General features: G+C 45.4%; 1 protein-coding gene across 1 annotated transcript in view; it reads right to left on the reverse strand.

Moving 5' to 3' along the window:
* Positions 1 to 14,810, reverse strand: part of PLCG1 (phospholipase C gamma 1) — an 89,964-nt gene that overhangs the window by 5,154 nt on the left and 70,000 nt on the right. Inside the window, exons 18-28 of the mRNA XM_083446739.1 lie at positions 14,583 to 14,702; positions 13,662 to 13,842; positions 12,326 to 12,403; positions 11,254 to 11,357; positions 10,311 to 10,407; positions 9,053 to 9,125; positions 7,604 to 7,761; positions 7,049 to 7,145; positions 5,677 to 5,901; positions 3,913 to 4,061; positions 1,942 to 2,056 (exon numbers count right to left, since the gene is read on the reverse strand). Of these exons, the coding sequence (XP_083302865.1) occupies positions 1,942 to 2,056; positions 3,913 to 4,061; positions 5,677 to 5,901; positions 7,049 to 7,145; positions 7,604 to 7,761; positions 9,053 to 9,125; positions 10,311 to 10,407; positions 11,254 to 11,357; positions 12,326 to 12,403; positions 13,662 to 13,842; positions 14,583 to 14,702 (1,397 nt within the window). The remainder of the gene's footprint in view (positions 1 to 1,941; positions 2,057 to 3,912; positions 4,062 to 5,676; positions 5,902 to 7,048; positions 7,146 to 7,603; positions 7,762 to 9,052; positions 9,126 to 10,310; positions 10,408 to 11,253; positions 11,358 to 12,325; positions 12,404 to 13,661; positions 13,843 to 14,582; positions 14,703 to 14,810) is intronic.

The following is a 14,810-nucleotide window of genomic DNA, read 5'->3' on the forward strand; positions in this document are numbered from 1 at the left end:
AATCAGACGGGCTCTCAAACTTAAGCTACCACAAACATGCATGTGTGCACATTTATTGCTGTAGTTACTGTCACAGTTCACCTGCCATTTCCCCCACTTTCCTCCTAAGACGATGGTCTTGGACTCTTTTCTGTCTTACTGAGACACAGCATTCTCTGAGACGCCTTAAGTGTTTCTTCATTAACACAGGACAAAATGCTCCAAGAACTTGCCAGGGCTGCACAAACTGGCTCCTTATTGATGACTAGGCCAATTCGTACAATCAACTCCATGTCTCCATTTCTTTTCCAGCCATCTCAGTAATCTAATGCATATCAAGCAATCTGCTACTATACGATCTCATTTCTGCAGCGGACTGTAGCTTCCACTCTCGGAGCCAGAGTGGTTTCCACTCCCTCTTCTGCCTAGCATTTCTTGCATGGCAACTGAGCAGGAAACACTCATTGCCACATCACAGACTGTTTGGAACTGGCCAGTGCTAGAATGAAGCTCAGAAAACCTCACCTTCACACAATGATTTTGAGACATGAGAAAAAGCAGCCCAGGGGCCAGGGTAAGACACGCAACAGGAAGAAACCCCCAATGTCAGGTCACCGAGTACACACCGAGTACTTCTGGCGATGAGAAGGAAGCTGGTTCAGTGAACAGGAAACACTTCTTGCCACCTCAAAGAGGCCGCAGTGCGCTTGGGACTGGCTAGTGTTACAGCAAATCTTTGAAAATCTTGTCTTCACACACTGAGCTGAAGGCATGAGGCCAGAGTAAGACAGCAACAGAAAGGGGACCCCTAATGTAAAGTGCACATATACGTCTGGGGATGAGAAGGAAGTCATAGAATCATAGAGTTGGAAGAGACCACAAGGGCCATTGAGTCCAACCCCCTGCCAAGCAGGAAACACCATCAGAGCACTCCTGACATATGGTTGTCAAGCCTCTGCTTAAAGACCCCCAAAGAAGGAGACTCCACCACACTCCTTGGCAGCAAATTCCACTGTCTAACAGCTCTTACTGTCAGGAAGTTCTTCCTAATGTTTAGGTGGAATCTTCTTTTTTGTAGTTTGGATCCATTGCTCCGTGTCCGCTTCTCTGGAGCAGCAGAAAACAACCTTTCTCCCTCCTCTATGTGACATCCTTTTATATATTTGAACATGGCTATCATATCACCCCTTAACCTCCTCTTCTCCAGGCTAAACATGCCCAGCTCCCTTAGCCGTTCCTCATAAGGCATCGTTTCCAGGCCTTTGACCATTTTGGTTGCCCTCCTCTGGACACGTTCCAGTTTGTCAGTGTCCTTCTTGAACTGTGGTGCCCAGAACTGGACACAGTACTCCAGGTGAGGTCTGACCAGAGCAGAATACAGTGGCAGTTTACACTCCTGTAAACTCCAGTTTACAGGAGCGATGAATATTTTGAGGCCCTCTTCTTAGCTTGAACCAGTGCCAGATTTACGTATAGGTTAAACAAGCTATCGCTTAGGGCCCCACTCTCTTGGGGTCCCCCCCCCAAAAAAAATTTTAGGAAAAAAACCTGGATGTATGTTTCCAAAATAGAAGACAAAAAAGCAAATAGAATATAACCCACATACAGCAACAGTGTTTTGTGTTGTGTAGGCTCCTATGATGTAAGTAATGGGCCCCGTCTGCTAGCCTGCTCCCTAAAATATCACTGGTTTGCTCATTTCTATATATAGGGTGCCTACATTCTGCATGTGCAAATGGCTTTAGATACCTATTAGGTCCATAAATTACCATATAGCATATATTCATCACAAAAAACAGTGACAATTTGTTGTTGACAAAGGACAGCTGGACATATAAAGGGCCCCATTACCTTCAGTAGCTTAGGGCCTCCTTAAACCTAAATCCGGCCCTGGCTTGGACTTACGAACAACACTGTCATGCCTTGCAACCCGTTTGAATTTTGGGTAGTTTGGATACTCACCCACCATCTCGGTCTTCTGCTTTGCGTTATCATAATCAGCTCCAGACACCTCAACCTCTACGAAGGGGCAAACAATCCCTCTTCCATTTTTCGGAAGGTGTCGTGCCCCGAGGACCTACGCAGGGCAGGTAGGGAAGACAAAATTAGGCCATTGCTTTGCACGGTTTGAGGAATGGCTATGCACACTGCAGCAACAGGCCCATTCCTTGATCTACTGAGGTAACTCCAGCACAGACAACATTTTCAAACAAACAAACAAAACGTTTCAACCATTGAAACTAAATACAATTGGTTGTGGCCCCTGGACAGCTTTCTCCAACAAGACATAGTAAGTCTGTTGAGAGCCAACACCTATTTGACAGGTGCATGTGGTGCAAAAGTGATGCACGGGCAAACTGAAGAGCTGGGGACGAGTGTTTCATCCCATCCCCAGGAGGCTAAGGTTGCACAAACCTTGTGACGGTTTACTCTCGTCACATGGTGGATACAGAACTGAAGTCTACACAGGATCTGACTTGATGGCATTAAAAATACAGAAATGGAGGGAAAACATTTACAGGCATTTGCCCATCTGATATCTTATGAAAGAGCCTAAAGTCGCTGGCCCTGATCCCATGTACACATGTCTGGGCGGAAGCCCCATCGGATACAGTTGGACTTACTTCCAAGCAAACATGCACAGGGACTACACTGCGAGTCTCACTGAAGCCGCTGGGACAAGTCAGTCATAACTAACTTAGTCCCATGCTTTCAGTGGCTAGTTGATCATGACTGAATCCCAATCAGCATGAACAACCCTAGATAGGATTTAGAAATCTTTTGTCCTGCCTCTCATATGCCCTTTTCATTCTAAATAAAAGTAGAATGACAACAGAATGACAGAATTGGTGGCGTGTGCCAGGACAGGAGCAACAAACAAATCACACTGCTCTTTGCTCCCCTGCTTTGCACTTGACTTAAATCATGAAGCCAGAGTCACAACAATGCTTTTACATTGAGCCCCAGCTAAATACAGAACACATGAGGTTTCCAAGTGGAGGGTGCCACCTATGGGTGGCAAAAGGTTGCATGCCATTTTTCTGCCCCCAAAGAATTCCCCTCCGCCCCCACACCGTGCAGTCCTGGTGCGCCTCTGCTCCCTTTTGTCATCTATTTCAAGTCAATTTGCGCTGCTGATTTTTTGCCTGGGTGGCATTGACTATTTGGTTCCATCTCTAGAGGGCTACTCAGCACACTGATGTAAAGTGGTCCGTTGTTATTCCGGCTGAGACAAAAGCACCTCCGGCTCAACATTTGGTGATTTGTTTGCTAGGAGAGAAGAGCCTTAGCTTACAAAATTACTGTTATTATTTATTAAATAATACCGCCCTTCATCCGATGATCTCAGGGTGCTTTGCAAGATAAAATACAGGATAAAAATCACAATAATTAAAACAAAAACAAATCAAAACAATTTCCCCTGCCCCTGCCAAAACAAACACATTGAAAGGGCCGTAGAATATTAATCAGCCAAAGGCCTGGTTGAAGAGGAACGTTTTTGCATGGCGCTTAAAGGTGCATAATGAAGGCACTAAATGAACTGGGGAGAGCATTCTGCAAGTGGGGAGCCACTGCAGAAAAGGCCCAGTCTCGTGTTGCCACCCTCCGGACCTCTAGTGGAGGAGGCATTTCAGTGCATAGTATTTGTATGAAATATGAAAGGGGGGGGGGAATATTTCAGCCCAAGAGTTGCATTCCCTTGTGGGCAACTTTCTCAGGGCTTCATGCTGGTGGTGGGCAGGGCCAGAGGATCAAGTAGGTGGAGAAATAAACGTATTACACACACACAAACGCACACAATGTCTCTTCATGATGTAATGTAGCAGCATTCTGAAGCCTGGGGCTGTAGGAGAAGGGACATGTCCACGCAAACCAAAGTCAAAATAAGGCTTTGTTATAGCAGGCATGCAGAGAAGAGCATAACACACCAACCTCAATGGAAATGGAAAGCGGCTCCACCCCCCGCAGAGTGCTCTTGTCAAAGGGATCAAAGATGTCATCCCGCATGTTGCCCGGTTGCAGCATGAAGCCACATCGGCCTCCAGACATAAACAGGGCCTGATTCATCTGCATTGGCTTATCTGCAAAAGCACAGGGGGCTTAGATGAGGAACAGCTCCAGTACTATGCAGTACAATTAAGGACACTTCAGGGCATAACACCCGTGTTCGAATGAGGCCCCTAAGGAAAGTCAGTGCTAACTGGCCAGCTCACAAAACACTGAACACCTCCGGTGCAGTTTCTTTTAGAAGGCAAAGATAATTAACCATACTGATAATGCTGCTAGAAGGGCACAGTAAAGTATCTGCCACCACTGAAAGGCTCATTACAATTGAAACCTGAATAGGATGAGGCAATATCGTGGTTACTTTCAGACTTCAACACATGCATGCCCATTCCCATATTTTGCAGCAAGGGTAGCCAAAAGGAGGAGGAGGAGGAGTTAGGAGAAGGAGGAGGAGGAGGAGGAGAAGAAGAAGAAGAAGAAGAGTTTGGATTTGATATCCCGCTTTATCACTACCCTAAGGAGTCTCAAAGCGGCTAACATTCTCCTTTCCCTTCCTCCCCCACAACAAACACTCTGTGAGGTGATTGGGGCTGAGAGACTTCAGAGAAGTGTGACTGGCCCAAGGTCACCCAGCAGCTGCATGTGGAGGAGCGGGGAAGTGAACCCGGTTCCCCAGATTAAGAGTCCACCGCTCTTAACCACTTCACCACACTGGCTCTCAAAACAGTTTCCTCCAGGCTTCACTGGACTACAATTCCCATCTGGGTCAGCATGATGGGAGTTGTAGTCCAACAACATCTGGAGGTTGCCATGTTGGCTACCCCCGGTTTTAAGGTTATATAAATTTGTTCTGAGACAGCATCCTAGCTACGCTGACATATGTACCAACCCAGCACAACCCAATTTTTTAAAAAAATGTTAACATTATTTATTTATTTTTTTGGATTTGTGCACGTCCCTTCATCCAAAGACCACAGAGCAATTCACAACATAAAAATACAACATGAAAAGACAAAATATATAATAAAACAGGAATAGAAGAAAAACAAACCAACAACCCGCCTCTCCCAGACACATTTCAAAGGCCACAGAGTATCAGCCAAGCGCTTGGTTGAAATGTTTTTGACTGGTGCCTTAAGATATGCAATGAAGGCACCAGGCGAGCCTCACTGAGGAGAGCATTCCACAGATGGGGAGCCACTGCAGAAAAGGCCCATTCTCGTCTTGCCACCCTCCGGACCTCATGTGGGGGAGGGACAAGAAGGGCCTCAGATGATGATCTCAGGGTCTGGGTAGGTTCATATGGAGAGAGGTATTTTGGTCCTGAGCCATTTAAGGCTTTATAGGTAAACATTCAAATGAAGAAGAAAATATGGCCCAACTCCCAATCATATGCAAGCACAAAAAGCTTTTGCCTGTTGTAGTATAATAATGCAAGCAGTTGGACACCAGACCATGCAGAAGCAATACCTTTTTCCTGCAAAGTAGCCATGCCCTATGTTGAGCTAGCCAACCTTGTGCCGTCCAGCTGTTGTGGACCATAACTCCCAGCCAGCATGGCCAATGATGGGACTTGCAGTCCAACCACATATGGCAGGTACCATGTTGTATACTCTTGCCCTAAGCTATGGTCACCACAGAGAGGAACCATCATACCACTGCAACAGCCCAGTGAAAAGGGTCTCTCACCTGGTGTCTGGAAGTTGAGTGCCACCAACTGGCTGCCACAGATCCACATAGGCAGAGGATCATAGTTGGAGGAGTCAAGGCGCTGTCCCTTTGGATAGATGCGGGAAAGCTGTAGGCGGTTATATTGCAGAAACTTCTTGCCTTTGATCTTGTTGACATACTTCTCTGCCTTGGTTTCAGGGAAGGAGGACATGTCTCGGTAGCAAGCCCTGTCTGTGCCAATTTCTGTACAGGAAACAGGGCAGAAAATGATACGGGGCAGCCTATGTCAGAATGATCCCACCGCAATATTTAACAGGATATGAAAGAGCAGTGGGGAGAGAAAGAACTTTTCAGTTCCACAAATAGATATGCATATTTCTAGTCATTTCTAAAAACAAACAAATCAATCAACTTCAGAAATCTAGAGCCAATTTTCACATCCATAAAAAATTAAGCCATAAGAATCTATGTCCACTTTTTCTTCAGTGGGATTATTCAAGTCGTGAATTGGATAAACCAGAGTCATGACTAAATAGCACCATATTTTTCGCTCTATAAGACACACCCGACCATAAGACGCAGCTAGTTTTAGAGGAGGAGAACAAGAAAAAAATATTCTCTCCCTCTCTGCGCAGCACCTCTCCAGCAAAGTGGGAGGAGAAATGGAGGGGCTCCGTTTCACCTCCCGCTTTGCTGAAGGGGCACTGCGCAGCTTTCCCTCTCTGCGCAGCGCCTCTTCAGCACTGAAGAGGCACTGCTCAGAGAGGGAAAGCTGCTCAGCGCCTCTCCAGCGAAGTGAAGTCAGAACAGCAAGAGGGATCGCTGTGCAGCAAAAGCAGCGATCCCTCTTGCTGTTCTGGCTTCTGGGATAGCCGTGCCAAGCCTCTTCAGGGCAGGGGGAGCGTTCCTCACGTTGCCCTGAAGAGGCCTTGCGTGGCTATCCCTGAAGCCAGGAGAGCGAGAGGGATTGGTGCGCACCGATCCCTCTTGCTCTCCTGGCTTCAGCGATTGCTGTGCAGACTGCATTCGCTCCATAAGATGCACACACATTTCCCCTTGCTTTTTAGGAGGGGAAAAGTGCATCTTATAGAGAGAAAAATACGGTATATCCAAGGATAATCAATTTGCACTGATTACAAATTAGGTTTTGAACCAATATAGAAAAGAAATACTATATTGCAAGTACTGGTGTTTTTTTGTCATGGTTGGCAAACACCTTTCAAATACCCACAAGTGAGAGCTTTACCAATCTACCCTGCCAGATTGGCAATGATTTAGAAGCTTCAATTAAAACATCACAAGGCTGAACTAATGCCAGTAATCAGCTCTAGCTGCGCAATGGGTCACTGCACAGGATTTGCAATATTTGCCTAATGGAATCTGCACATACTTTCTTCATCAAAGGGGACAGGACGACAGTAGATGACCAGCTCAGAAAGCTCCAGCGCTATCTTCTTCCTCCTCTCCATCATCTTGCCTTCCGAAAGCTGACAAAGAATAAAAGACGGTAGGGTTTATTAATTGTATGGGCGGAAGCACTGGCTCAGGTACACGCTAACAGAATCAACATTCAATGAGCAGAAAACAGGAACAGCAGGACAAGTGGATTTCACTGCCGTTTGAATAGTGTGTGGAATATTGTGAAAAGTGTGTGCTTTTCTACAAAGGCACATCTTCAAGACAGTCAGCAAACCTCTCCCCACTGCACTCAATCACTTAAATGGCAGACACAGCAGGGAACCAACCACTTGCAGGGATACGAAACATAATGAGTGGAGCATCTCCATTCTGGTCTGTTACTCTTCGGGCATTCCTGTATAACCCAGGAACCCAGATATTTAATTTTATTTTCACATTTCATGCAGTGACCACAAGAGCCTTCATAACAAGTTCCTCAGCTTTTGCATCTATGGCTTACAAAAGTTTAAGAGGCCACATATCTTACCCTGGCATCAGCAGTTTGGGCGGCTTCACGGATCTTCTTCACCCAGTCCAACAGGTCTTCGTGTGTGTCAGCTGCTACATCCAGGGACCATCGTGTGATGGAAGCCATGCTGATAGAGAAGACAAACATGCGGTTGTTCTTTCCCTCTGGGCGGATGGCTGCGGATGAGGAATGAGCAGAAAAACGAGGATTAGGCCACAGCCTGCCTCAAGGCCCTCACAGACATGATCTATACGAGAGTTATAGTTAAAAATTTCTCCATAGTATGTAGGTGGTATTGATAACTGATAAAATGAGAAAGAAGAAGAGATTGAAGAAGGGAGGCAGAGACAACATCCTGGTTGGACTGTTTCTGCACCCCACAAGGCCAGCTGCAGACAGACTGTTGCCCCGCTAGACATCATCTGCCCTGTGAGAAGGAAGAAGGCAGGCTACCATCAGGGCCTTCTCAAGTTGGCTTGTCCCCTGGGTCAATTTTACATGGTGTATCATCATTTGTTTGGGTATTTTAAAACTGTAAACTACTTTGGGTGCCTTGACAGAAAGGCAGTATATAAATGCAATGCAATAAAGTCTCTTTGAAAGAAAGGAAGCAGCAATGGTATTTTTTAAGAGGTAGCTTCAGTGGATATCAACCTTCCCAGACCAAGGGCCTACATTTATCCCCCAGGCCCATATTTAAAATCTCTCTCTCTCTCTCTCTCTCACACACACACACACACCTCTATTTCCTCTTATTGAGCATTTGACCAGACCAGACTACTGGTCTAGCCCAGCACTGTCCACTCTAACAGGCAGTGTCAACCCAAAGTCTCAGGCAAAGCTTTTCTGCAAAAACACTACCCAATTCTTATTTCTTATATCTTGCCTTTCCCCAGCAAGCCCAAGTCAGCAAAAAATGCAGGTTTAAACACTAAATCAACAATCAGTATGTTTGAGAATTGGTGTTCAGCAGCAAAGGAGCAACTCAGCAGAATGGACAATGAGGTGTGTCACTTTGCACCAGACAATCCTGTTCCAGGTTTGATCTTCAGAACCAGGCACTGTAGATGAGCGGTCTATCTACTCTTCTATATTCCTGTAAGAATCTTATGTATAAATCACTGGTGCACAGAACTTGCCCAATAGTCAGACGCATGAACTCCAGAATTCCACTGTTGCATGACCATCTTCCCGCAGGCAGGCAAGACCCATGCATTTGAAGGCGGCTTGAAATGAGGCAAAACATTCTCATATTCACAGCCCTTGCTAAATAGCAACCCAGAAAACTGGTCCTGCACGGCTGAGCACTTAGCCACACAAGGCCTTTATCCTGGAGCAAAGCCTTGGGAACAGAAAACCTGCAGATTAGCAAGGAAAGGTGGGTTCTAAGGAAATAGTTGCAGCTGAAAATCAGCATTGGTTATCGCTTCTTGCCTCTCCTGCCCACCACATAAAGCATCTACTTACCAATCTGACAGGCTGGTACGTCCAGAACTCCTCCAAGTAGGTCTCCCAATGGACTGTTCTCATCTATCTGTTGCTGGAAGCAAGTTCATAGCATATTACAACATTTCTTCACATTTTAGAGTCTACCCTATCGTGAGAACCTCAGGGGAGGCAATAGCACTCACCCACATAAATGCATTCTGTTTTAAAATAGCAAAGTATTCTAAAAATATTCAAAATGCCTATCCTTCCCTTGGCCTCCCCCTCCATTGCCAGCTGACTACTCCCTGCTTGGCAGCCTCCACCGTCCAATATGATTTGTGGATAGCAAATTAGAGCTACTCAGTCCTCTGGGAAAGGACCTTCTGACACTGAATAAATGCTAAAGAGTAGTAAAATTAATTCTGGATACCATTTAGATTTGCCACATTTGAGGGGAAAGAATTTTATTACAGTGGAGCTTTCTTCTGAGATACCTGCCTGTGTGATTTCATCATACAGTCCTTGCATAGAGGTGTTAACTGTGAACAGAACCAGGCCAGGAAGGCTAACTAACACAATCTTTCTCTTATCCACACACAACTCTGAACTGCAGATACTTGCAGCCATGTATTATTAGTTATTGTTTTCATCATTGTGGCAGATAACAACACTTATTTTATTTCATAACATTTATATACCGATTGTTTGTAAAACAGACAAAAAACCCCTCAAATAAAGCACTTTAAAATGAATGAATTAAATTTTGGACTACAACTCTCAACATAACCTGACTATTGATCACACTGGCTGGGACTTACGGGAGTTGTAGTCTAAAACACATGAAGAACAACCAGATTGCAGAAGGCCAAATTGAAACTAATATACCAATGTAAATGTATTCAGGCAGCAACAGAAGGCTGTTGGCAATGGACTCTCCTTTCATGGAGTTTTGTAAGCAGAGGTTGGACGGCCATCTTTAGTTGAGATTCCTGCATTGCAGGAGATTGGACTAGATGACCTTGGGGATCCCTTCCAATGCTGTGATTCTAAGTCTCACTGGGCAGGGAGACCCAGAGACAACAACAGCAAAGGTCCTCTTCCACATCCCAGCTGAATGTAAACTAGGTGTTTGTGCGATGCATAGGACAGCCCATCTGGAAGATCTTATTGAGAAGGCCTTTTGGGTATTTAGAAGGCCTTATTTTGAGACCAAAACTCAAGCTGAGCTTTCCCCGGAATCTGAAGCTGAAAAGACTCTGCAGCTCTCTTTCCATCTTTCTCCAAACTGAATGCTCACCTCCCTCTCAGGCTCCAAGCCTGTTGGACTAGCTATTTCTTCTACGTAGTTAGATGGAAACCACAGCTGCTTCTTACCGCCACAGTCTCCTCTCCACCTGGAAGAAATGAAAAGATGCAGGTGCAAAGCCATACACGTTCTATACAAAACTAGTGTTATTTTGTACCAAGGTGATCAAAATGCATTGATTAGAATGTAAATGTTTGGCATTAAGCAGACCAACAGAGCTAGCTAGCTATGTACTAAGCTATAGACCTGCCAGTAGTGGAGTGTGCAGGAGGGCAAAAGAGGATACTCTCTTGTTAATTTTGCCTTGATTCCAAGGAATGGAAATAAGTTACCAAATTCATGCCCTATCATACCACTAGCAGAAACACTTCCCTGTGCCAAAGTGTAAAGTGATCTTGACTAAGGGCTGATGCTGAAATTCAGTAGCAGACCCTGTATCTGGAAACCCTAGTCCAGGCATCCCCAAACTTGGCCCTCCAGCTATTTTGGGACTACAACTCCCATCATCCCTAGCTAACAGGACCAGTGGTCAGGGATGATGGGAACTGTAGTCCCAAAACTGGCAAAGCATAATACAAGATGGAGAGGAGAGGGGTGGAGAAGTTGTCGGAAGGAGTTGTAAGGGGAAAGTGGTGGATGGGGGAAGGGTTAAGTCTCCCTTTCAAATCACCTCTACCAACTCTAGCTGCTTTTCAGCTGTTCAGGAGCAACCTAGGTTCCCAGAGTCTGGGAACCAAAGAGTTTGGCTCTAAAAGTGAGGCAGGTGTTCAGCTTCGCATTTTGCTTGTTTAAAACATATAAAAGGGGGAAGTTCTTTTCAAAAGGCATTACCAGGAATGGGAAAGTCAGCAAACGCCCTGTTGCTACTTGGAGATGTGATCTCTGGGAGATCTTTTTAAAAGGACCGATCATCTGATGATTAAAGGAAACTCACCAGCCTCCTTCTTGCTTTTCCACATTCTGGATGATGGCATTTTTGGTGAAGGTGAGCTCGTCCTCCCGTTGAGCCTTATAGTCAAACAAGGCTTTGACAGCACACTGAAACACATACAAAATAATGAGGCCAGGTGATCATGGCAGAAGCCGAGATGAAGTCACATAACACTTATTCCAGCCTGGTGGAATGCTCTGTCTCATGAGACCAGGGCCCTGCGGGATCTGATTTCTTTCCGCAGGGCCTGTAAGGCAGAGTTGTTCCACCTGGCCTTTGGCTTAGAATAAGTTTGATTCTCTCCCCCTCTTTCTTTTTCCTTTCTCCTCCTATGAAGAGATTGCACCCTAATGCTTTAATGTTGTAACTTAATCTTTCAAATTTTATTTTAATCAACTTGTTTTTATTATTGGTTGTTAGCCACCCTGAGCCCGGTAAAATAATAATAATAATAATAATAATAATAATAATAATTATTATTATTATTATTACTACTACCACCACCAAGAAATTCTGCAGAAATCCACTTGCAATCAGGTATCAATACCTGCCTCTAAGTCTTTGTGACATGCAAGACCACCGTGAGGGAAAATATACAATGCAATCAATAGGACAAACTAATGAGTGGCCAGGAATTTGCCCACTTTTCAGACTCCCATTACTAGGGTTCAGTTCTCTTTCCAATTGTGTGTGAAAGTCAGAAGTTTCCATATGCAAATAACTTCATGAATACACTAGTGCCTGGGGTTTAAAATTTAGTGTACTAATGTTTGCAGGGAGGGTAGGCTTTTACATTAAGGCCCCAATGTGCTAATGGTTTGTTAAGAGCATTCTCCAGATTAAAGATTATGACTTATGATGGAGATATGCAAATGCAGCCAAGGCAAGGACTGATCCACAGGGACCACCATGGTGCTGGAGGGCACTATTAACCCTTCCCCTCTGCATAATTTCCCCAATGGAAGCCACCTCCTCATAAGCTGCTACTTGCCCTGGTAGTGAAAACATATTGGCCACACAAGCAATTTATCAGCTGATCTCATCCCAGTCATATCTCGAGGTACAAGGAAAATACCTTGAAGGTTGGCATAGGATTGGCCTCCACATAAAATCCTGGATTCTGACCTTCGTAGAGTGAACCGTAATCTGGTTCCTGGTGAGCAAAGGAAAGAGGATGAGTCTATCTATATGTTCAGGCATGGATCACAGGAGTTAGAAGAGGTGGCTAAAGCTACTCACTTATAAGGCAATTCTACAGCTTGGAAACAGGTTGAGTCTCCCCCCACGCTATAGAGTAGGGTAAGCAACTTTTTCTAGCCAACTTGCTAGATTCTTATCTCCCCAACCCTTGGTGGGACAAATTTGGTAGGCAGGTGGGGCTGTTTATCTGTCAACCACCAGGTGTTACAGGGACATCAGGCAAAGCTGTACAGAGGTATCTCGGGTTACATATGCTTCAGGTTACAGACTCCATTAACCCAGAAATAGTGCTTCAGGTTAAGAACCATTAGCTAAAGTGGTGCTTCAGGTTAAGAACAGTTTCAGGTTAAGTGCGGACCTCCAGAACGAATTAAGTACTTAACCCGAGGTACCACTTTGAAGCCCCAGCTGTTGGGATTTCAAAGCGCAGCACAGAGCTGTTTGCAAAAGGGCTTTCAAACAGCCATGTGCTGCTCCTTGAACCTCCAAAAACTAGAGATTTAAGATCAGCGTGGGGTTGTTTACAAAAGGCTTTTTAACAGACTAGCACTGCACTTTGAAACTCCAGTTTTCAGAATTTCAAAGAAAAGTTCAGGGCTGTTAGAAAGCCCTTTTGCAAGCAGCCTCACACTGCTCTTTAAACACCCAAAAGCCAAAGGTCCAAGGAGCAGTGCAGGGCTGTTTGCAAAAGGAAAACTACTTCCTCCTTCCAACAGCTGGATGGTAAGAGCATGCCTTAAGCTCTCAGTTGTTCCTTTGAAGCCATGCCAATACTTGTCCTGCACCTGACATCTCATATGACGTTCAGTGCGGTGTTAGTGGGTGTGGTTTGGGGGAGATGGCCTCACAGGTCAAATTCAGACCACTGGAGGGCCAAGTCTGACCCATGGGACAGAGGTTCTCCTTCCTTGCTCAAGAAGTGGACATCTCACTGAAGAGAGGATATTGTGGATACCAATAGGCTGGTTGACAAATGCAGGTCGGTCTTCTAGCTAGGCAGTACCAGAGATCCAACTATTCCATTTCCATAGAGAAGGGATAGGGACAAGTGAGAGTGATTTTGAAGAATGATTAGATCCCCTGGCAAACAAAGACTGGGATTTGGAGATTCCCCACCCCTGTCATAGAGCCATATTCTAGAAAAACAAGAGCAGTTGTGACCACAGTCCTAGGAAGAACGCACTGGATTCCATTCCTAACACCATACTCACCGCCGTCCCAATCTTCTCCAACATTTCCTCATTAATCGGATACCTCAGCTTCATCTTGCGATACAGCGGGTGCTTCTCGTAGTAGCTGATTAAATCCACCAGGCTCTCAAATTCTGAGTTACCCAAAATGACGGTCTGGCCATCCTGCTGGACTCGGCAGTGCTTTATCTTCCCTTCTGCCCTGGGGAACCAAACAGCAGCAGAACATGTGATCAGTCATTTCCCAAACAAGCACTTAAGAATGGCTAAAGAGGGTGTTTGTTGCAGGATGATTGGGGGCGGGATTTACTTTTCTTCACTACATTTCACAGCCATGACAACACATATATAAGGCTACCTTTTAAGGTGACCCAGAAACTACAACTAATCCAGAATGCAGTACCTAGACTGGTGACTGGGAGCGGCTGCCAAGACCTCATAACACCAGTCTTGAAAGACCTACATCGGCTCCCAGTATATTTCCGAGCACAATTCAAAGTGTTGGTGCTGACCTTTAAAGCCCTAAATGGCCTCAGTCCAGTATATCTGAAGGAGTGTCTCCACCCCCATCGTGCTACCCAGACACTGAGGTCCAGCGCCGAGGGCCTTCTGGCAGTTCCTTCACTGCGAGAAGCCAAGTTACAGGGAACTGGGCAGAGGGCCTTCTCAGTAGTGGCACCCGCCCTGTGGAATGCCCTTCCATCAGATGTCAAAGAAAACAACTGCCAGACTTTTAGAAGACATCTGAAGGCAGCCCTGTTTAGGGAAGCTTTTAATGTTTGATGGACTACTGTATTTTAATATTTTGTTGGAAGCCACCCAGAGTGGCTGGGGAAGCCCAGCCAGATGGGCGGGGTATTAATAATAATAATAATAATAATAATAATAATAATAATTTATTATTTAAGGCAGTCCATGATACCTGGGAGACAAACTACTCACCGAAAGGAGATTGCGTAGGAGTTTGGCTCGCTCCGCTTGCGCACCAGAAAGGCCCCATCCCGTGGCACCCGCATCAGCATGCGCTCTGCCAGAGGCCGGGTGAGATTAGCGTGATACCATCTGGGGGTGGTGGTGAAAATATTGCAATGTAAGTGAATGTAGCACAGCAGTACCTGATAAATGTCTGGACCCCAGAATTAACTCTGTTTCACAGAAGAATACCAAAAA

This window comes from Podarcis tiliguerta (genome assembly GCF_965153285.1).
Source record: "Podarcis tiliguerta genome assembly, chromosome: 6".
Classification (NCBI taxonomy): domain Eukaryota; kingdom Metazoa; phylum Chordata; class Lepidosauria; order Squamata; family Lacertidae; genus Podarcis; species Podarcis tiliguerta.